General features: G+C 43.6%; 2 protein-coding genes across 2 annotated transcripts in view; both read right to left on the bottom strand.

Moving 5' to 3' along the window:
- The window catches only part of neto2a (neuropilin (NRP) and tolloid (TLL)-like 2a), a gene marked incomplete at its 3' end in the record, with an annotated part of 40,191 nt that extends 35,851 nt beyond the window's left edge, over nucleotides 1-4,340 (bottom strand). Inside the window, 1 exon segment of the mRNA XM_080427906.1 lies at nucleotides 4,256-4,340. Within this exon segment, the coding sequence (XP_080284032.1) occupies nucleotides 4,256-4,265 (10 nt within the window). The 5' untranslated portion in view covers nucleotides 4,266-4,340.
- Nucleotides 4,341-7,879: 3,539 nt separating this feature from the next.
- itfg1 (integrin alpha FG-GAP repeat containing 1) overlaps nucleotides 7,880-23,867 on the bottom strand; it is a 200,028-nt gene continuing 184,040 nt past the window's right edge. The window contains exons 16-18 of the mRNA XM_080439008.1: nucleotides 13,719-13,801; nucleotides 12,592-12,709; nucleotides 7,880-9,651 (exon numbers count right to left, since the gene is read on the bottom strand). Coding sequence (XP_080295134.1) covers nucleotides 9,592-9,651; nucleotides 12,592-12,709; nucleotides 13,719-13,801 — 261 coding nt within the window. The 3' untranslated portion in view covers nucleotides 7,880-9,591. The remainder of the gene's footprint in view (nucleotides 9,652-12,591; nucleotides 12,710-13,718; nucleotides 13,802-23,867) is intronic.

Here is a 23,867-nt window from a genome sequence, read left to right as displayed (position 1 = left end):
TTTGAGATGTAGTGGAGTAGGCGTAGAAGTAAAAGTACTGAACACTGGAAATACACCAGTAAAGTACAAATACCTCAAAATTGTACTTAAGTACAGTACTTGAGTAAATGTACTTAGTTACTTTACACCACTGGAGATAGGACAATGAAGGGTGACAGGGACGTGAGAAGAGGAGAGGGGAGAGATGGCCCTGAGCAGAAAATCAATCCACACAATGTTGCACAATGTTGTTGATGCATCAACTGGTTAAGTAAGCAGCCGTGAGCACATGTAAGAGCAGACATATGGTTTCTGTACTACTGGCAGTGGTGTAAAGTAACAGTAGATCTGCTATTTTCAAACATTTTTGTACTTTTACTTTTCGTACTTTAAGTATATTTTGATGTAAATACTGACTACTGGTTGTTTGGTTGAGTGAGTGATTGATTGATTGATTGATTGATTGAATGATTGATTGGCAAATGATTGGTTGCTATATTGATGTAGACAGAGACAGATCTATTATAAAAAAGCCACAAGAAGATAATCCAAACACCTCAGTTCAGTTCATGACCCATATAGCTTCTGTTTGCTGAAAATAAAGCTGATACATCAACAAAAAAAACATCATACAGTACAAACATAAATATTAGCACAACAGACAGGATTACAGGCTGCAGGGCTTTACTGTACTCTGCATATACGGTCATACAACAGCTGTGGTTGGACAGAGCATGGTAACAGACAATAAGTGAAAATATGTTGAATTACAATGATATCAGCATGTTTCCAGCTCTGCCTGATAAGCTGCCTGTAGGCCTGATCCCCACTGGGCTTATAATAGGTTGGAACCTGCTCATATCGAATTAAAGACAGCCAGCCGCATGTGTGTGTGTGTGTGTGTGTGTGTGTGTGTGTGTGTGTGTGTGTGTGTGTGTGTGTGTGTGGTGTGTGTGTGTGTGTGTGTGTGTGTGTGTGTGTGTGTGTGTGTGTGTGTGTGTGTGTGTGTGTGTGAGAGAGAGAGAGAGAGAGAGAGAGAGAGGGAAAGGTGGAGAGAGATGGGAAGAGACAGAGATGGGGAGAGAGTGTGCAGTGTGCATGCATGTGAGAGATAGAGTGAGAAAGAGAGAGAGATGTGGAAACATGGAAATGTGTGTGTGTGTGTGTGTGTGTGTGTGTGTGTGTGTGTGTGTGTGTGTGTGTGTGTGTGTGTGTGTCACACAGAGAGAGAGAGAGAGAGAGAGAGAGAGAGAGAGAGAGAGAGAGAGAGAGAGAGAGAGAGAGAGAGAGAGAGAGAGAGAGAGAGAGAGAGAGAGAGGTGGAGAGAGATGGGGAGAGATGGGAAGAGACAGAGATGGGGAGAGAGTGTGCAGTGTGCATGCATGTGAGAGATAGAGGGAGAAAGAGAGAGAGATGTGGAAACAGATGGACGCAGAAAGTTAAAAAAAAAGGAAAGCGACATACAGACAGATTTAGCAGGGGGGGGGCAGAACTGCATCACTAAAGTGGGGGAAAAAAGTGAAATAGAGAGAGTGAAGCTGGAGGTGGAATAATGTGTTTCTTTCTTGTGAGATTGAATCAACATAGTTGGCTGTGGCCTCCGGTGAAGGAGCATGCCCTTATTCTAGGTCACGTCATTTCATTTCCACATCATTTCTACTTCAGCTTCTACAAGCCTGGTCATCTGGTTCCCTGCTATAAGGCAGACTGCACCAGTGATGGATGAAGTACTCACATGTTTTACTTTAAGTAAAAGTATCAAGACCACAATGTAAAAATACTCTGTTTACAAGTACAAGTAGCCTACTGTTTACAAGAGCGTGTGAGCTTGTAGATCGGCTATTTTCAAATAGCCAAAGTTGAAATAGGGCTGTTGTTAATGTAGCCTATGTTTTGTAATAATAATCCGAATCTAAAAAGTAACTGAAGTTTTCAAATAATTGTAGTGAGTAAAAAGTACAATATTTGCCTCCGAGATGTAGTGAAGTAGAAGTAAAAAGTATTGAAAATTGGAAATACTCCAGTAAAGTAAAAATTCCTAAAAAGTGTAGGCCTACTTAAGTACAGTACTTGAGTAAATGTACTTAGTTACTTTACACCACTGGACTGCACACACATAGAGGCCCAGACGTCCATATCGTTGATATCCGGTTGTATGTCAAAAAGGGATTCCTTTTTTATTATCTTTTAAAATAGTGAATAGCTATGGGAGCTTGTAGATCTGCTATTTTCACTACTTTTGTGCAACACTCTTGTAGTTAATTTACAAAAAAAACATTAAAAGTCGAAAAATGGAGATACAAGGTTTCTGACTGACAGCAACGATATTCAATAGCAGACTAGACCATATGTAAACTGCTGAGGCTGTTATATCCCATTGCAGTTGGATCAATACAATAGAATTTTGCTTTGTCATCTTGAATTATCTGTTGGCAGGCCTAAAACTAAAATGAACAGACCATAAGTATTAATAGGCCCTTATGGGTGGTCCAAACACATAATTGAATCCTCTCTGTGGGGGAGATGTGGGATAGGCTACTGTATATAGCATCAGGCAGAAAAAAACATGTATTTCCATGTTTGAATTTTGTATGTTTGTATGTCATCATACAAGTGTCGCACGGAAGTAGTGAAAATAGCAGATCTACAAGCTCTCAATGGGTCGTTTCGCTATATTTAAATATAAATAATAATAATAAAGGAACAGAATTGGACATAAAAGGTTTCCACCCGACAGCAACGATGTAGGCCTAATAATTTCCTGTAATTAATTGGTATCAGGGTAGTTTGCGCCATAAATCATATGGAAGACACACGGTCTGTAATGTGTGACTGGCAGCCCACAGCAGTCACTGACTGCTGTGGGCTTTAAGGATTTTCACATCGTTGGGTGGAAACCTCATATGTCCAAAACTGTTACTTTTCAGTATTCAAATCAAATTTAGCAACCAAAAGCAGATCTACAAGCTCAAAACGTGTCCCCATGTCATGCTGCGGTGAGCTTGGAAAGCTGTATTATTTTCCCTATACTTTTGTGCGACACTCTTGTATGATGAAGTAGTGCATATAGCTCTGGTCCATAGCGTTAGAAGGAGTTCTATGGACCAGAGCTATATAGGGAACGCATTTACGAAAAGAAAAAAATCATCCAAAATGTAATCTCTCAAGAACAGATTCAGAGCTCCACAACAAATTCAAAGGAAAACCCGATGGGTTCCCAGCCAGATTGTAAAAAAAAGTGAAACATGGAGATACGAGGTTTCTGCCCGACATGCAACGACGTTAGATAGACTGTCCACTGGCTTGAAAGGAGCGCGTGCCCCAGATGTTGTCAGCGCACAGGGAGCTGTCACTTCAGCACCACGCCAGCCTGTGTGATGAGCCTGGCGATGTCGCCTCGCATTGCGCTGACAGGGAAAAAAACAGGGAATGTCGCCTGATGGCTTCTAACTGGAGGGAAGAGATTTGCAAAATAGTCGATATACAAGCTCACAACGCGTTGCGACGTGTTGTGAGCTTGTACATTGGCTTGTATATTGGCTACACCAAATCTCTTTTTGGCGAAGAGAGTTGGTGTAGACAGGGGGAAAATCGGTCCAAGTAGGCTAGTTGTAGCCCAAAACTCAGGTCCGTTTTGACTATTAAGAATAGAGTGGTTATAACAGACATATTCCCCACACTATATATGTGTGGGGAATATATGTTATATGTTACATGTTAGTTCAACACTAAACAAAGGCGCAGGAAAACCACAAATAGGGGATTTGTTTTTTGTTGGCCATTTCCGAGGAGACTAGTCCCCATGTATGGTCGAAATGGGAAAAGGAAGATAGATAATAACGAACTTAAACGACACGGACCTGTAGATGGCGACGTGCGTCCCTCAATCATGGACGACGAAACCAGTGCACGATTATTTATTTATTTGTATTTGTGTTTTTTTAAGAATAGCGCAAAACTTGAGGTGGAGAAAAAAACATATAGGGAAGATGGAGAGGATAAACAAGAACAAGAAAGGTGGATGGATGGATGGATGGATGGATGGGTAAGGTAAGAATTGTGGCTATAAAGATATAGCCAGAGAGAGAGGGAGAGACGGTGGGGGGGGAGAGAGAGAGAAAGAGAGAGAGAGAGAGAGAGAGAGAGAGAGAGAGAGAGAGAGAGAGAGAGAGAGGGGGGGGGGTTTGCTATAAGGTGATTTTCGGGTCAGTGATACATTAATAATCGCGCATTAATAACACACATTAACAGAAGACCCTCACCCAGAGGAACTCACCTCTGTACATCTCCTCGCCTCGGTATATATTCCAGTTATAAACCCTCAGCTATAGTATAGTCTCCCTCCTTATCTCTCCATCATACGGATCCAGTATTAAAAGGCGACGAGAGGAGGAGGAGAGCAAGGGGCGCTTCTTCACTAAATCCAACTTTTCTCCGAGCTCAGTAAATCCTCCATCCCCTCATTCCCTGGAAACAACGAGCTCCTCCGATGGCAGCAGAAAGCAGCAGAAAGCAGCCTAGTATTCAGACCCCTGGTGCGCTCTGGTGGCAGCAATACGATGATGAAGCTGAACATCTGATTCCGTCATAAATACTGTGTAGCTCCTCCGGGTCGCGTGAAATGTAGCCCAGCGGGAGACGACATGCAGATGAGATATATAACCCTGACCGGAGCGGTTCAGTGTGGGTGTGTGTGTGGGTGCGTAAAAGCGGAGTGGATGGCGTGCGAGATGGCGGTGGAGCCAGGCGGTTTAATAGACAGTGTGAACGCGGCAGCCAGGCTGAGGCTGAGGCAGGGTGCAGCAGCAACGGGCGGCAGGAGGAACTGACTGAGTGAGAAAGTCGCTTCTAAACGAGGCTCATTTAAGCCGCGGGCGCTGCTGCCTTCAATGAGCACCTTGTACGCATGATGCACCCTCCTCCTCCTCCTCCTCCGCCTCCTACACACACACGCACGCGCGTACACACACACACACACACACACACACACACACACACACACACACACACACACACACACACACAGAGACGCGCGTGCACGCACGCACAGCTACTATACTATATAATTAAAGTATAGCCAATCGAGCAACACAACTTATCCTCTATCGCAGTTGTTCTCAGACGTTTAAATCTCATGGACCCCTTAACTCTGACTGTATACCATTTGGTTCCATTTGTATACAGTCAGAGTCACAGACTTGTAAGGGTCAATTTAGAGCCACCGTCCTCAAGGACCCCTGAGAGTCCCCGGACCCCACTTTGAGAACCACTGCTCTATCAGTGGTTCTCCGGGTGGGGTCCGGCCGCGGACCCCCAGGGGTCCTTGAGGGGGTTCCAGTGGTCCCCAGCAGAATTTGTTAATATTGCATCAAAATCAGTTTAACCGCCATAACCAGCTATTTGGAAAAAATCTACAAGCTCACAATGCGTCCATGCGCTGTGAGCTTGTAGCTCTGCTATTTTCTAATATTTTTTGAAATTTGAACAATTTGGAACATTCTTGAAACATTTTAACAACACAAATCTTGTATGGGGGTCCCTGGCACAAATATTTTCCGATGGGGTTCTGCGGCCAAATACATTAATACATATAAGTCCTTGACATGAAAATGTTTGAGAACCACTGGTTTATATTGCTGAAAATTAAAAAGGTTTACCTTCCTCGTTCAGTTTGTTTCTCAATAGTTTGGTTGTCATGGAACTCACAAGGACACATGTTGTTTACTGTTTGGCTTCTGACATTTACTGTGTCAATCAACACAATAGGTAACAGCTTCTCAAGCTTGTCAATCAACCCTGCTTATTGCAGGGGCATATTCAAAAACACAACATACATTCATCTCATTGGTAGGCCTACATAAATTGTGTTTTATGCAGTGGGTCAAAGTCTCCCTTCATGGCTTTCTACCAGATAAAGGGGGTTCCTTCTGATAGTTAGAAATCCTTTCTGATAGAAAGGCTTTATTTTTTTCATACTAGGGCTTGGCTCTGCACAAACGTCATGCAAACCCCAGCATAAACGTCGCAGTGCCTGAGCTTGCTCAGCGGTGCCTCTCATGGCTCAAGTCCGCTTCAGATGGCGAGCCTGTCCGAAAAACAAGCGCTCCCTTACGTCTCGCCTCCTATGGATACAATATTAGCATACATGTTTTTTCAGTTCTCTGAAACCCTAAGTCGTTCCCCATTGCCATTTTGTGTTCCATCAAGGGGTTTTGACTTTTGAGAGCGTTTGGTCAGTCGCCCTCCGAGTTATGCCCCGGACAGACTGACATGCAGAGATTTGGGAGATTTTGGCCCAGAGGGGCTTGCATTTATAATGTAATTATTGTTTTAATTAATTAATTAATTTTATTTCACCTAATCATATTAATACATCATTAGCAGTCAACTTCTGTGTTTTGGTACAGTTGGGTTTCACACCCAACATTTTACCCTGCACTGGTGTCTCTTCAGTTACAATACTGTCGATGCTACTTAAATATTGTATGACACTAGTGGGTTGCGAAGCCTATAGCCAGTCACATAAACCGATGGCCCACACACACATGATGCTAACCACATAAACATCACAGCCTTCTTTTCTCTTCAAATTCAAAGGAGGCTTTTCCACATTTTCTGTCCCTTTGCATTTGCTTTCACTGTTACCTCCGTCAACCTCTCGGCACAAACGTCATGCGAAGCCGCGCCAATCAGTCCAGCTGAGGGGTCTGATTGGGCTATCAGTTCCTCCTCAGGGAAGCCTAGAACTGGTTCCTCCTCAGGGAAGCCTATAATTGGTTCCTCCTCCTCAGACCCGAGTTCGGGCCACTCAATATACAAGGTTTTCCAGTTCTCGGAAACCGTAGGTCTCCCCGAAATTGCCATTCGGCACGTTCCATCAAGGGGTCATATGAGAAACACACCCCAAATGTTTGGTGACTTATAAAATGAGGATTTATTATTTCACTATTCATCTATTATGTGTCCATCATGGTGCTTTGCAGGTTGTCAATGGGGTGTAAGTGTTACCCTGCAATCGACCCCAAATATGACAGCTCTCATCACTGTACTGCTAATCTGCTTCAGCTCACTGCCTTCATACTTGAAATCTATTTTTTATTCCCTTTTATCATCCATCATTTAAACTGACATCCCTCCCTCACACACAGCTGCTGTTGGCTGTTTTAACTTTTGACAATCCATTGTTCGCTCCCACTTCAAAGACCTACTCGTTTTCTAACATTGTTAGCGACGCATCAGGGTTAATTTTGACAGATTTTTTTGATAAAAAAAAGTCATATTTTAGTCATCTGAAATGTATCATAAGGTTCAAGTCAACTAAATCTACAGTTGATTTAATCAACTAAAATGTATTGTTGCAGGCTGAGATCTATACTGCATGCCGAAAATAGACAATCTAAAAGTTCACAACGTGACAGCTTGTAGATCGGCTATTTTCTTGGCCCGACATCCTTGTGCCAAATGAGCTCTATATGACCCTTAGGACATCTGGCCTAATAATTAAGCACTTTCAACCTGGCGTCCCTATTTTTTTTGGTCCCTCCCTCCCTCCCTCCCTCCATCCTAGCTGACTCCTTTCCAAGTGAAGGAGCAGCGGCTCTACTACACATAACTCCTCACCCTATCCTTAAGGGAGACGCCAGCCACCCGTATCCGCAATCTTATTCTTTCGGTCATGACCCTCAGTCCCACACTTCATGGCCATAGGTGAGAGAGTAATTAACAAAGTTTGCTCGGTATATCGAGAGCTTTGCCTTCTGGCTCAGCATTCTTTTTGTCACAACAGTGAGGTACAGCGACTGCAATACCACTCTCCTGTAAAAGTCCAAATTATCTGAAAACCCACTCAGAAAATCCCCCTCAGTTGTGCATCGACATGTAAATAGTTTGTGTGGAGAAGTCCATTTTAAGCATGACGAAACTTTATTTTCAACCACCCATGTCAGCAAAAGTAAACACATTTATTAGCTTGAACATTCATCATTATGCAAAAACAAATGTACAACTTCAAATTAAATAAACGTAACCCCAGTGATGATCATTAGTAAATTAAATTAAAAAAAGCAAACTATAGAGAAAAACAAGTCACACAAGACTTTCGTTTTTGCAAAAATAAATACACAAACACACTGAAGGCTCATACCATATCAATCTAAATTGAATTTAGCGCAATGAACTACACTGTACAATACAGAAAATTTCACAACAATCAATAGATCTTTAATTCTTCTTCTGCGTTTCTGCTGCAGCAAGGCTTTCAAGGGAATATTTGCCGTAATTTAGATAAATCTGGCAGAAATGCAATTCCATTTAGAGACAATTCTAAATGTTTCGATGACATCGGAATAATAATATAAAAAACAACAAAGGGTACTCAAGTCTGTTGCAAGAATAAAAGAGAAGTTGGTCAGACAGACAGACAGACAGACAGACAGACAAGGTAACAGTTGTTCAGTAGCATAACATATCAAGTAAAACCACATAATGTGCCGATGACCCTCACTCTCCCTTCAAACAAAGAACAATAGTTATGCTGATTAGTTGAAGTGCTGTTATTAGGCCATTCATCATAATGTTGACTTTTGAAAATGATCTGATACTAGTCCATACCCATCTGGCAACCCGGGAGGCAGTTCTTCCCATAGCTCGCGGGGCCATCCCACAGCTGGGCAGCCCAGCCATAACCATGGCGACATGCTTTTACACAAAAACGCTAACAAACAGCTGACAGTTGGTGAAATCGCAAAACGGAGTTTTGCAGTTCCGTGCACATGGTAATGGTCAATGGCTGTGTGCAAATGCAGATCATTTGCTCCAGCCAGTGAGGACAACCGGGCAGAAGAGTTTTTGGCCTCACCACCACCCACCACACAGGTTTGTGAAATTATAGGAGGATACTTTTTTAGTGATCTAGTAACCCATTTCGCCCAGGGAGGGGGTTCCAAATGGACCCTTATGGGTCTGTAACTCTGAGAGTGTACAAATGGAACCACATTTGGTGCCATTTGTACACTCTCATATAGTTATGGTGGTCCGTGAAATTAAAACGTTTGAGAATCACTGGTATTGTTGTATAGCAGACGTGAAGTCCACATAGCAGCTCTGACAGTGTGATAAACCGGTTACGGAAACGGCTTCATGAAATGTGATGAAATTCCGGTACCCCAACGTTGGACATGATGCTAACCACATAAACATTACGGCCTTTTTTCTCTTCAAATACAAATGAGGCTTTTCTCTCTCTCTCTCAATTGTGAGACGTGCAAATGTGAGAAACTCACAATTCAGACCTTTTCACGCCAGTGGGGGAAATGGGCCTCCATAGCTGTAGCTGTTTGTGTACTTCTGACAGAGGAATGAATACATTAAACCCAACATGAATATTTCAATATCAAAGAATAATACAAAAGGAGCATTTTGGCGCAAATGAGGAGGATCCATGTATTGGTCCTTGAAAATGAAACTATGGGACATTGTGAGTGTGTAACTGTGTGTGACTGTGTGTGTGTGTGTGTGTGTGTGTGTGTGTGTGTGTGTGTGTGTGTGTGTGTGTGTGTGTGTGTGTGTGTGTGTGTGTGTGTGTGTGTGTGTGTGTGTGTGTTATTCAGTTCTTCACATGGCGTCAAAATGGAAGCGGTGAGCCTCCTGTCTCTTCTCCCGGTCGTCCGCTTTCTGCAACACACAAGCGGTCAAAGGTCAATATGTGTCCTCCCTGATGCCCCCTAGAGGACACAACATGTCCGTCGGGTGATAAATGGACCTGCCAATAACATCATCAGCGGGGACTTCAAGTCAATTTTTTATGACTACTATTTTAGCATCTGTATGGCAGGCCGTCCAGTCTAACACATTTTCAAAACAATGTATAACTCAAAAAATTTGAAAGCTGCAAAAACTAGAGAGAACAGATCTACAAGCTAACAACGCTTTGCATCGCGAGACGTTGTTAGCTTGTAATAATAATGAAGAATTGTAGAATAGTACACATGAGTTCTTGTGTGTGCCAGTTAGAAAAAATGCAGCTAGAGTACTGTAAGAAGGAGAATTGTGAATCAGACCAGGCTTGTGGAAACACTCGCATGAGCGCTTTAGGAAGTACGGTGGTAAGCATGTTTCACACACACACACACACACACACACACACACACACACACACACACACACACACACACACACACACACACACACACACACACACACACACACACACACACACACACGTAACATGAATGGGCTTCATTAAATGTATCCATGCAGAATGCATGTGTATTTTCATACTTGAAGCATGTCCATGGAACAATAATGCACACACACATGAGCACACACACATTAAATGTATCCATTAGAACGTGTGTTTTTGTATACAGTACATTATGTACATTTATTATATTATAGTATTTTCGGAAGCATATATATATATATATATATCCGAAGCATATTCAGGCACAATAACACACGTGCACATGCAAACACACATACGCGTGCACGCACGCACGCACACTAAATGTAGTTTGTGGTGAGGTTGTAGATCAGCTATTTTCACAACTTTAGTGTGACACGACAGTAGGGCATAAATTTCCGAAATAGAAAAAAAAGTTGAAATATGGAGATACAAAGTTTTATGGATGGTCTGTGTGGATGGTCTGTGTAATCAATCATGTACTTAGAAGGGCACAGCTAAAAGAGGACAGACTTTCAGAGCTTCCGTGTGAAAGCCGACTTTCCGGTTTTCTTTCTACAGGCAGTATAAATGGCCCCCATGCAGTTTATAGTGAGGAGATGCATGCGGATAAGACGAGGACTCAGTCAGGGAGCGATGGAAAGTTATCCTTGTCTTAAGTAGCTCACATTTTAATCTCGGCGCTTCTGAAGCCTCAAAGTAGGAAAAACGACTCCAAATGTGTTTTTTAGATAACGCTAATCTCTTTAAAGGGATGGCCAGCCCTTCCCTGATGTTGACTAATTTAAGAAAGTTTGTAAAGTGAGAAGAAGATGCTGATGTCTTGTCTGCCCACAATGCCTTTTTTGAGCTTTTTACCCCCCTTTTCTCCCCATTTTAGTCGTTATGCCAATTCATTCCTCGCAACACATATTTCTGTATGTTGTTACTGCTGTTGTATCCTACTGGCTGACCTGCCAGTGAGGAGGCCCCACCGGGAGGACGTAGAGCCTTCAACCTACTCCTCCCACCAAACACTCCCTGCTGACATACTGTAATTAACTGTTACTACATACTGTAATAACTATGTAATAACTATGCTATTATATACTGTAATAACTATGTAATAACTATGTTATTAAATACTGTAATAACTGTGTAATAACTATGTTCAGCCCGTAGGCGTACGTGTAGTGACAAATAGCCCCCTCCCCGTCCGGGCTTCCCTCGCCCGAAAATGTGCCAATTGTGTTCGTATGGACGCTCGACAAAGCCAGACGCACAATTGTGGATTCGAACCAGACTCTGCGGTGGTGGCCAGCTACTTTACCACTGCACCACCAGAGCGCCTAACACAATGCCATTTTAACCAGGGGTGTACTACACCGCCCTCACAGCTACAGTTCGGGCCCACCTACGTCGCACCGCCGATCCGACCGATATGTCTGAGTCATAAGTGTCGGGGCTTTGTCAGAGTACCCGTCTGTCTGTGTCCCTTTTATGCCCATATATGGAGATCTCTGTATCTGTCAGTCCTTTTTTCTTTTATGCCGCACTCCCTCCTCCCTCCTCACCGATGCGCACGCCAAATTCGAGGTCGTTGGTCCCATATATACTGTACATATGACCATATCTGGGCATAGCGGTCAGATCTGTGACCCTGGACAACAGCAACTACCAAGTATGCCTATATATGGGCATATCACGTTTGTTTATGGTTACGTCTGAGTCATAGTGACGGGCCACGATATGCCTTTGAGCGTATCGGGTTTGTTTATGGTTATGTCGGAGTCTTAGCGACGGCAGTGATATGCCTATATATGGGCGTATCGGGTTTGTTTATGGTTATGTCTGAGTCATAGTGATGCCGCGGTGGTCCGCCCGCCGCCAACCTATTAGCCAATTTTAATACAAGACATCCTTCCAGAATAATCAGATTTTAGATGGTCAGTTATAGACACTTGTTTTCTTCAAACATACAGTCATTCATCACTTTAAAACTGGCCTCCCTAATTTGGGCATGTCATTTTCATTTTCTATTTTTATCAAAAATAGCAGCAAAATAATAGCTTGGTAAGTATGTCACAACCTTTCGCACCAGTGTGTGTGTGTGTGTGTGTGCGTGCGGGTGCGTGTGTGCGCGTGCGTGTTTAGTATGGCACTTCAAGTAAATGTGAATGTCAAGTAAATCACTGAGCATGTACAGTACGCACACACACACACACACACACACACACACACACACACACACACACACACACACACACACACACACACACACACACACACACACACACACACACACACACACACACACACACACACACGTCTCTGTCTCCCTATGTCACTCTTTCTCCTTCTCTTTCAGACACACTGGAGCAGTAAATTAAGGGAGGATAGGCACAGCGTGTGTGTGTGTGTGTGTGTGTGTGTGTGTGTGTGTGTGTCCTGACCTTCTCCTGCCAGTGGAGGATGCCGATGATGACGAGGATGAAGACACACACTCCGATCAAGGCGACAGCCGTCAGCAGCACGATGTTACTGGGAGTCAGGTACAACTTGGCACTCCAGCTGAGGACGCACAACAACACAGAACACACATAGTAAGGCAGGTGATGGAGCCTTTGCCAGTTTGGCCCCTAGGGCCTAGGCTATGGAGTACTCTGCCCTTAGACCTGAGAGCTGTGCCCTCTGTGGACATCTTAAAAAAAGACTGTTGAAAACATACACTGTATAAAATGAATGGACAGCGTTACGCCCCTAGACTCTACAGACCGTAAATGAAGCCGATTGTTCAGCTGTGTGCAATCCACCATCTTTCAATATCGCGTCATATCCTGCAGAATGACACCAGACCATTTTGAAATAGATTGGGCCAATTATACCAATATTGTGGATGTGCTACTTTTGCATGACGTTGTAGTATGATCAAGTAGGCCGTTAATTAACTCATTCACTGCCACAATTATTGCTGGCCGCGTTTGCCCACTGCCAGAGATTTTTCATCGAAAAAAAAAAAAGTACTCAGGAGCCAAGATACAGAATTTTTAAGTTTTAAGTTAACAAGGAAGTGGATGGGAGTCTAGATCTTCGAAAAATCATATCTCCTTGGTCTTTGAGGTTTAAAAAAAAAAATAATAAATTACGTTTTTTACGTCAGAGGTTTTCTGCCCGACAACAGCGATATACAGTCTTACCGATTGTTCTTCAGTGGCTTGCGTCAACAACATACTGTATAGACTCCAGACACCAAAGTGCTTTTCACACGCACCTCAGGGCTGTGTTGTGTTGTCTGAATACAACATTCATTATATTTCTGTGTGTGTGTGCGTGTGTGTGTGTGCGTGTGTGTGTGCGTGTGAGAGAGCTATGTGAGAGCCATCTGGAAGGCCTTCTGGGCTTTGAGCTACATGTGAACTACACCATGGCAGCATGAGAACACATGCTGCTAGGTGAGAGAGAGAGAGAGTGTGTGTGTGTGTGTGTGTGTGTGTGTGTGTGTGTGTGTGTGTGTGTGTGTGTGTGTGTGTGTGTGTGTGTGCGTGCGCGTGCGTGTGTGCGTGTGTTTGTGTGTGTGTACCTGCGGGGCTGGTTGTGTGGGAAGGGGATGACAATGAGCTGAGAGTTTGGGATGATGGCTGTCCACTCCTGTTTCCTTATGTCCTGCAGAGAGTGAGAGAGAGTTAGTTTTAATCATTATAAATCAATTGGCTTTTGCCGAGCTGTACATCCAGTACCACTTAACACTGGCATCACTGCAGTTTGTCGACCTATACCACACAAACTGACTTGAGATCAGATTGACCTTTTTTTTCTCCCCTGCCATTTCATTAGCCACTGTCTTCCCTCTAGGTGTAACTACAGCTGTAAGCCCCCAGGACCGCGAAGGATTATTGAAACCGCCGTGTCCTGGTGGTCAAATCTGGTATTGCAAGACTTCCATCATTTTAAACCCCACTGCGCCTGCTGCTCGTGTGCTAATCTTACGCTTTTGGGCACCAAATTGGGCACCAAATACGTGGAAGTAGATTAGAGTGTACTTCTGTTGCTTCATGCGCTGGATGCACTCTATAAGGGAGAACCTCCCGGCTGAAAACATTACAGAATAAAATTCCACAATGGGAGTATGACACTGGTGTGCGCATTTGATCATTCTTCTAAAAGTCCCTAGGGCTATATACTAGTGTCTTTTCTGTTTTCTGTTATCGCGGGGAAAGCTTTCGCCGAAAATAGCTATTTTTGGCGAAAGCTTTCCCCACAATACGGATGATGGTGTTTAAGTGGTTAAATGTCGGTTAGCGTTTCTTACACAACATATAGCCTTAATCCCACTCACAGCTCACCGGAACGCTTCATTTGGTTAGTGACATAAAGAATGTAAATAAATCAGTGTACAAATGGAACCCCTAATGGTTCATTTGGTTCCATTTGTACATTCTCAGAGGTATGGGGGTGTTTAAATTAAATCATTTCAGAACCAATGCTCTAGAAATGTAGGCTAATATCTCAGTATGCTCTCTCTCTCTCTCTCTCTCTTTGTTCGTCCAGTATGAGTTTCTTTGAACAGCTCTTTCCAGCCAATCAGCAGGCTTGTTACTTAAGAGTTCATTCCATTCATCTTGTGTTTGAGTAACCACTCCTCCGGGACGACAAGAGAAGAGCATCATCTATCATTTAGTCAAATTAAACACTCCCCCCCACACACACACACCGGCCTATCGGAGAAATGCACACACACACACACACACACACACACACACACACACACACACACACACACACACACACACAGGCCTGTCGGAGAAATGCATGGGTGTAAGAAACACATCAGTCAGCATACATACACACGCAACACACGTGCGTGCATGCGTACGCGCACACACACGCCACATGCTATACCCAAAGGAAAGGTATAATGAGCTCCCAAGGTTTGCTGTAGTTGTAGTGGAGTGGCAAAACACTAATGGTCTGCATTTCTCCGGCGCCTTTATCCAAAGTGCTACAGTGTCACAGTGTGTGTTACACACACACACACACACACACACACACACACACACACACACACACACACACACACACACACACACACACACACACACACACACACACACACACACACACACACACACACACACACACACACACACACACACACACACACACACAGGTTGTTTTGCAACTGAAGACTTTCACTCCGGTATACATTTTAAATAGAAATATTGTACTTTTGACTCCACTACATTTATAGGAACTGACTCTTGGGACCCAAACATACAAAAACATATTATGAATTAACCACTTGATCCCTATTTCAAATATAGTGAAAATAGCCGACATACACAAGCTCATAACGTATGGGCCATTCTACGGGCCCGTACAGGGCATGAAGACAGGGGAGAGGGAGGGTGCGGGGAATAAAAAACGGGAGCCTTCTAGTTCCCAGACGGGAGGCTCTACCTCCGGAGCCACTGCCGCCCCACACTGTCAACCGTGTTTCTATTTTAAGACACACTGCTGGGTTGCTATTTAAAGACACGTTTAAGATGGAGACAAGCTGCTCCTCCAAATAGAATCCACTGACTGCTGTACGGTGTCCAGGCTTCACATACTGTACTGTCTGCTACACAGTGCTCTGCTCTCGCCTAGCCAAACAACTATTCCACAATCTCTGCATGCTGGAAGTACAGTATCATCTAAAAATAAATTTGAATATTGTTGAAACGTCATATACGCCTATATACTATTATTATCAAGATTGAAACAAAGTAAGGTTTGACATTTTACACTTTATATGCAATGAATCTAGAATATTTCTTTTTTTAGATAATCCTGTACACCTCCCGAAACCCGACAAAGGAAAGCTGTTAATACGAAAATATATTGTATATTAAAATTGGCTGATGGGAGGGCCGGCCGACCACCATAACTACAAACCCGATACGATTGTCCGGAACCGCCGATCCGACCGATATGTCCATATATAGGCATATATCAATGTCCAGTTGTCCAGAACATCCAAACGATATACCCATATAAGGGCATACGAATATATGGGGCATATACGGATGACATCAGGGATCTCCATATATTGGCACAAAAGGGACAAGGACTGACATATACATATATCTCCATATATGGACACAAAAGGTACAACAGGTACTCTGACAAAGCCCCTGACATTATGACTCAGACATATCGGTGGGATCGGGGCTGCCACGTAGGTGTCCGAACCTCTAGTTTTTTAAATATCTTTAATATACACATTTTCATTTCTGCTAAGCAGCAGTGGGCCACCAAATAATTGCAAAACACTAAGATTGTAATGATAATATAATATATAATTAATATTAAAAGAATCAATGTGAAAAAGTGCGTGCGTGCGTGCGTGCGTGCGTTCCAACAGCCTGCAGGGTAGGTTATCATCTCAGCTGCTCTTCATAAAATATCCATGGACTTCTCTTCTTTCATAACAACCTGGATCCTCACAACAACAACAGTGTCTTGGGGCCTCAGTCACATCTCTGAGCTTTGAGCCATTCTCTCCACATGATTAGGGTTGGGATCCGGAGGAACCGGAATCGGTTCCATCACATTTGGAACCGTTTTCAAAACCGTTTTTTATCACACTGTCAGAGCTGGTTATGTGGACCCCCGATATGTTATGCTATGTCTGCTTTACAATTACAATACCGGTGTTACTCAAACTCTTACATTTTATGGACCACCATAACATAAAAATGGAAACAAAATGGACCCGTATGTGAACACTCAAGAGTTACAGGCCTGTAGTAAGGGTCCACTTGGAACCCGCTCGAGTAACCCTGCAGAGGGTCCCTGGACCTCACTTTGAGAATCACTCCAATAATATGTATGCAATACTGTATGCTATTATTGTTTCCATAGGAGGCGAGATATAAGGGAACCCTTGTTTTCGGCGGAGGTGACGGAGGCTCGCCACCTGAAGCAGACTTGAGCAACCGCCGAGCGAGCTAAAGCGAGCGAGTCGCCGTGACGAACGTTGCTAAGTCTGCTTCAGCCGACTCAGCGCAGTCCCAGTTATGTTACGATAGGGACAGAATCGTACCCACCCCCTAGTCTCGGTACCCCCGTCATGTCTACACCGCCTCGCGCGGTCCTAGTGAACACAGCGGAGCGCTCCCAACCCCTGCTTCAGCCAATCATAAGCCGAGTCTCGTCTCCTACGGAAACAATACTCGCATGCTGCATGTACTGTATGATTGAAATTGTGTTTATCAAAAATTATATCGATTTTTTTTTCCTATGGGAATCGTCAAGGAATCGGATCGTTAAGAGGGAATCGTTAAGGAACAATCCTAAAGGATCCCAATCCGATACACACAATGACATTTCTATGAAAGTACAACAGAACGACCTCACAACCAAATGATTAGGTAATGAGATAAAAGACGATGTTCAAATAACCAGGACCCCCCCCCCACCACCCCCGGCGCGCACACACTCGTATTCCAGTTACAATGATCCAAAGCTGCGGCACAATTAAGTGACATTTTCCAGCTGTCATTCGGAGGACATTCTGTGGGAGCGGCTATACAGATAATAACTGCCGCTTTCTTTCACACAAAGCCAGTAGATAAGATGCAGCCGTGCAAAGTAACTAAGTACTCAAGTACTGCCCTCGAGTACAATTTTGAGGTAATTTTACTTTCTTTGAGTATTTCCATTTTTCAATACCTTGTACTTCGACTCCACTACAATTATTTGATAACCTTAGTAGTCACTTTGTAGATTCAGATTATCACAAAAAATACATTTTATTTAAGCGTTGTTTTATAATACAGTACTTGAGACTATTCAAAAATAGCCAATCTACAAGCTTGTAGATCTGCTAATTTAAAAACATAATACATTTTTGAAGGATTTTGAAAAAACATGAAACAGGCCATTCATAATCAGTAGTTTTACTTTAGGTATGTTTTGTGCTGAGATTTTTAATTGTACCCTGTATCCGAGTACTTCTTTCATCATGGCACAAAGCATAGCTGATAAGGAACCACGCTCTTGGGTGCGCGGGAGGAATTATGTCTACATTTATGCTCCTGTCGTTCGCTGGTGCCGCGCGCCAGAAATAGCCGATATACAAGTTCACGGGGTGCAGCGGATGCACAGCGTTTTGAGATTGTAAATCGGCCATTTCCGTCCAAATGACACCATATTAATCAGGATTTTACATATCGCTGGAAACCTCATATGTCCAAAACTGTTACTTTCCGGGATTTCAAATTCAAAAATTTGAATTAATTGCCGTCGCCATGCACCGCATTTTGAGCTTGTAGATCGGCAATTTTTTGCTACTTTTGTGTGACACTGTAGTATGAAAGTAGGGCGTTAATTTACTAAATAAAAAGCATTCAAACACAAATTATGGAGATAAGGGGTTTCTGCCCGACAGCGTTGATTTGTAATTCTGCATGGGGGAGGAGAGGGGAGAGGGGGCGGGGGGCCCTGGAGGGACGGAAGCTTGAGGAAAACAAAAACAACAAAAAATGGACGCTTTCTCCACAGCAAACAAGAAGAGCCACATCCTCCTCTTCATATATCAAGAGGAGCCAAACATCTCACAGCTGTTCTGAAGCAGCGTCAAGCATCAAGCTGCCAGCTCTCTCTTTTTTTTTTTTCTCTTTTTTTTTCACCACATAACGAGGACACTCTTGCCGCCGGGCGATTGTCGCTTTAGCTCTTTGGAAAAATGACTCTGTGGATGTGTGGCAAAGTGGCAGCAAGGAGGAGATGAGCACAGTACAGCCTCCCTCTGACCAGATCAGAGAGAGAGAGAGAGAGAGAGAGAGAGAGAGAGAGAGAGAGAGAGAGCACAGTGTTGCCAGATTTTGCAAGAGAAACAAGAGGCCAGGTCTACAAAAATAAGCCCAAAAGAAGCAACTAGGGCGACATGATCTCACACACACACACACACACACACACACACACACACACACACACACACACACACACACACACACACACACACACACACACACACACACACACACACACACACACACACACACACACTTTTGATCAGCTATTTGAAAATAGCTACGGTATTTAAAATAAACGGCAAATATTTTGAATGTTTTGGAAATATTTTAACTACACAAATCTTGTATGGTGGTCCCTGGCACAAGGCATTTTCAGATGGGGGTCTGTGGCCAAATACATATTCATTTGGGGGTCCTTGCCATGAAAATTAACCATTGGTTTAGACAACATTAGGAAGCGAGCCGGGTGTGTCCGGGTAGCTCACTCTCGCCTTTGGACCACAAGGTCATGGGTTCGATCCATACCACACACCAACTCAACGTATGAGTAGCACGGCTTGGGTGCAGCAAGTCGTGCGGTAAGTACTGGGAGCTGATGGTAGGTGTGGCACTGACTGCACCTCAGCATTCTAGGGGTCTAGCACATACACTCCCACGCTCTCGGCTGATACCGACAATAAACCCCTCCGACCTACTTACTTACTAACTAGGAATCAAGCCCAAATAAGCAACAACACTTTAGAAACAAGCAACTAGGCCTGTCACGATTATTACATAATCGTCTAATCACAATTATTTCAGATAATCGCAATTATATTTGCATAATCGTCATAATCGTTTCCATGTTGAAACATTTTCACATATTTTCAAATATTTAAAAAAGCATAAATAGCAGATCTACAAGCATACAACGTGTCACTCTGTGAAGCTTGTAGATTTCAGCTATTTCTGCTATTTTTACATGTATAAAATTATTAAATATGTCAAAAGGTTCTTTGTATATTTAAGTTATTTGTCACATCTGCCCTGTGCAATTTTTTATTACAAAGCCTAAAAGGCAAACAGAAATGTAATTTAGTTCCAGTGTTCAATGGACACACAATTAAATTGTTAATCGTAAATTATTTGAGTGACAATTAATCGTCAACTTAAATTTGTAATCGTGACAGCCCTACAAGCAACATAAAAAGAAAAGAAAAAGACAGGAAAAACAAGCCCAAAGTGGCTTATAACACGTGGACATGGCAGCACTGAGACAGACAGAGACAGAGACAGAAGACTCTTTGTCTCAAAGCCAGCTCCACTGGCACACAGAGGGCAGGTGGGAGCTGAAAGACAGAATGAAAGCGGAGGGGGGAAGGGAAGGTAATAGTAGGGAAGTGATTAGTGAGGTAAAGGGGGTCCCCTGGGTGGGCTCTGCTAGGTGCACAGGAGGAGAGAAAGCTGAATAAACCAGAGGGATGAAAGGTAGAAGAATGAGCCAAGAAGGAAACATACCGTCTCTGTCGGGTGGAAACCTTGTATGTGCAAAACAGTTCCGGTTTTATTATTTAAAAAAAAAACATTTTTAAAATAGTGAAAATAGCCGATCTACAAGCTCACGACGCATCGCAGTAGATCAGCTATTTTCCATATTAACACTCTTTCATGATAATTTATGAAATAAAATATAAAAAGTTGACATAATGATGGAGATACAAGGTTTCTGTTTCGGTTTCGATATGATGTTGGAAAGATGTGAGGAGAGAGAGAGAGAGAGACAGACAGACAGACAGACAGACAGACAGACAGACAGACAGACAGACAGACAGACAGAGAGAGAGAGAGAGACACAGACAGACAGACAGACAGACAGAGAGAGAGAGACAGACAGAGTTCAGATGAAGTCTCTCTCCAAGAGAGCAGAAGAAAAAACGAAAAAAGCTCACAAGCTGGTAGATCTGCTATTTTCAGGGTGCTGGACACCAACACCCAACTGTATAAATGTGTAAATGAGGCATTGGACGTTCATTAACACATTGACTGCCAATCGCGTAGATCTACGCGAACCTATTTAAAGCCGCCACGTGCCAATCGCGTAGACCTACGCGAAGTGGTGTTTTTTTTTTGTTTTTTTTAAAGTTCACATTGCACTTTTTTTCACTTTCGATACGACACATTTCATTGTAGCACCACCGGAAACGGAATTATCTGTGTTCCGGTTTTTCCGATCGTATCCGCTTCCTGTCTAAAACGAAACCTAAAAGTCGATTATCTCGGTTGTTGTTTTTCTCATCGCTGATCGCTGTTTAGCATTCACCGCTGTAGCTTCAAGATGGCGGATCGGAAAGCGAAGCGGTGTTCACTGCTCGTCTCACACAGATCCCCTGTGTGTTTAGAACCAAATGAACGCGCACTTTTAACGGATTTAGCGAGGTCTGTGGCGACATGAAAAAAAAAAAAAAAAAAACAATAAAACGCTGGCACTGGTGAGTACATTATGAGATTAAACTCTGGCGTGGAATATGTTAACGGACCTGGGGAGAAAGGAAAATCTATCAAAAATAACAGAAAAGGAAAGGCTTGTTTGCAAAGAAAAGCGGTGAGCAGTGAGCAACAACAAAGACGAGTGGCTGGCTAGCGAGGGAGAAGAACACATCTGCAATTATAATGTGACTTTTGATGACACACACACACACACACACACACACACACACACACACACACACACACACACACACACACACACACACACACACACACACACACACACACACACACACACACAGTGAGGGAAGAAAGAAAGCCCCCCTGCTTTGTTCAACGTGAAAAGAAAGGAAGGCACGAGCCAAGCCATATTGTATCTAGTTTATAATAAGTCCCTATGGTGAGAGTCTCTGCTTGGTCGTTGGCTCTCCGCGGGGCAGGAAGTGGATGTCGATCCTCTTCCTCGCTGACTGTTTAACCTTTAGGGGGTCGTGTCCACAGAGAACGCCTTTTGAGCTGGGGAGCGCTTTGGACATCATGTCCATAGCGCTCGCTCACTGCTCAAATGTCCTGTCATCTGCGTTATTAGCACAAACAGCTTAGCTGAACCAAAGTAAACATGGACTTCCCATGGTTGTGTGGCACTGGTAACCAATCGGGTCGTAAATAACCGGGTTGTGACACACAATCAGGAGGAACAAAAGAGCCCCCCACACCATGTCTCCAGGTGGACAGTGGATCCCCCCCCCCCACACCATGTCTCCAGGTGGACAGTGGATCCCCCCCCCCCACACCATGTCTCCAGGTGGGGGAAAAGCAGCCCTGCCACCCCCGCCCCCCCCCCTCCTCCTCAGCAGGGCGACAACCTGCCCCCTCCCTCACCAGGAGGTAGGGTTGCCAACTACCTGCAATTCAGGTAAGGGACACCCGGCCGGGCGCCCCTTATTAACAAGAAAAATAAGGGACGCCCCCAAAAAATCGCACTGTATATGTGCAGTTTTTGTTTTTGTATTATATTAACCACTTGAACCCCAGCAGCGTCCATATTCTGGGGGGAACATTAGCCAATCTACATACTAATGCTGGATTTCTACTGCCAGTTTAGCCCCACACCACACCGGACCGGACCACACCACACCACACCACACCACACCACACCGGACCGGACCGGACCGGACCACACCACACCACACCACACCGGACCGGACCGGACCACACCACACCCCACCGGACCGGACCACACCACACCACACCACACCACACACAAGCACCAGTACCCCCCCCCCCCCCTCCCACAGGTATATTGACACTCCTTTGTAATGTAAGGACATAGTCTAGAGCAGGGGTGCCCACACTTTTTTAACTTGAGTTCTACTATTGAAATTGCCAGCTCAAGGTGATCTACCACTCGCGCGTGCATGAGTGGTAGGCATGGTGGTAGGCATGGTGGGCGAAATTTGCGTGGTTTTGGGTGGATTTTTTTTATTTTTTTCTGTTTTTTGGTTGGTTTTTGTTACGTTTCTTTTCCGTTTTTTGGTTACTTTATTTCGGTTTTAGGGTTAGGGTCAGGATTAGGTTATTTAATATTATTTAAAAAAATGTAATTCATTCATTTTATTTACCAACCAACAAATAATTATTATCCCATTAATGAAAATACTTAAACATTTACCTATGGGGGCTAAATAACAACATTAAAGGCGGTTACACACCGGCGAATATGCGAATATAGGCCTACGCAAAATTCGGACTCGTTCCGAATAATTAAAAGACGCTTTTTTCGCTCCGCGAAACTGGTTTGGAAGCTTGCATTGACTTTATAAGGTTTAAAAAAAATACGTTTTTTTTTTTTTTTTCAGGGGCATTGCAGGTGGTTGCAGCCTCTGCGGTCTACTGGTCGATCGCGATCGACGTAATGGGCACCCCTGGTCTAGAGGGGAGAACGGATGAAAATAAGCTCTTTGCTAACTCTGGCTCATTTACATTGATGTGAAAACTGAAATGTGCAACAACAAACATAGATGAATGTGCATTCTCCCTTGCAAATACATCAAATAAACCTGTATTATAGTATGAGCTGTTTGTACCTGTAAGATGTGTGTCATTGATTGATTCCCCAGAAATAAGGAACAAAGTGTGTCCCTTATCAGCTCAATAAGGGACACATATTTTAGTGTCCGTCTTATTGATTTTAAGATCTTACTATTTGTTTTTAAAGCCCAAAATGGGCTGGGCCGTATTTATCAGAGCTCATAAAGCCGTTCATCCCAGTTGACCAGTCTCTCTTGAGTGTCTTTCAGAACTAGTTATAAGACCAGAGGATGACCTACTGGGCCTTTGCAGCAGCTGGCCCTAGACTCTGGAACACCTTGCCCCTTCATATTCGCTCTGCTCCTTCACTAGAGGCCTTTGAATCTTTATTGAAGACCCATTTTTTCACTGTGGCCTTCGACACTGTTTGATTG

This window comes from Gymnoscopelus braueri (assembly GCF_963280865.1).
Source record: "Gymnoscopelus braueri genome assembly, chromosome: 1".
Taxonomy (NCBI): domain Eukaryota; kingdom Metazoa; phylum Chordata; class Actinopteri; order Myctophiformes; family Myctophidae; genus Gymnoscopelus; species Gymnoscopelus braueri.
Note: the sequence above shows the minus strand (reverse complement) of the source record. Positions and strands in the feature narration are given on the sequence as shown.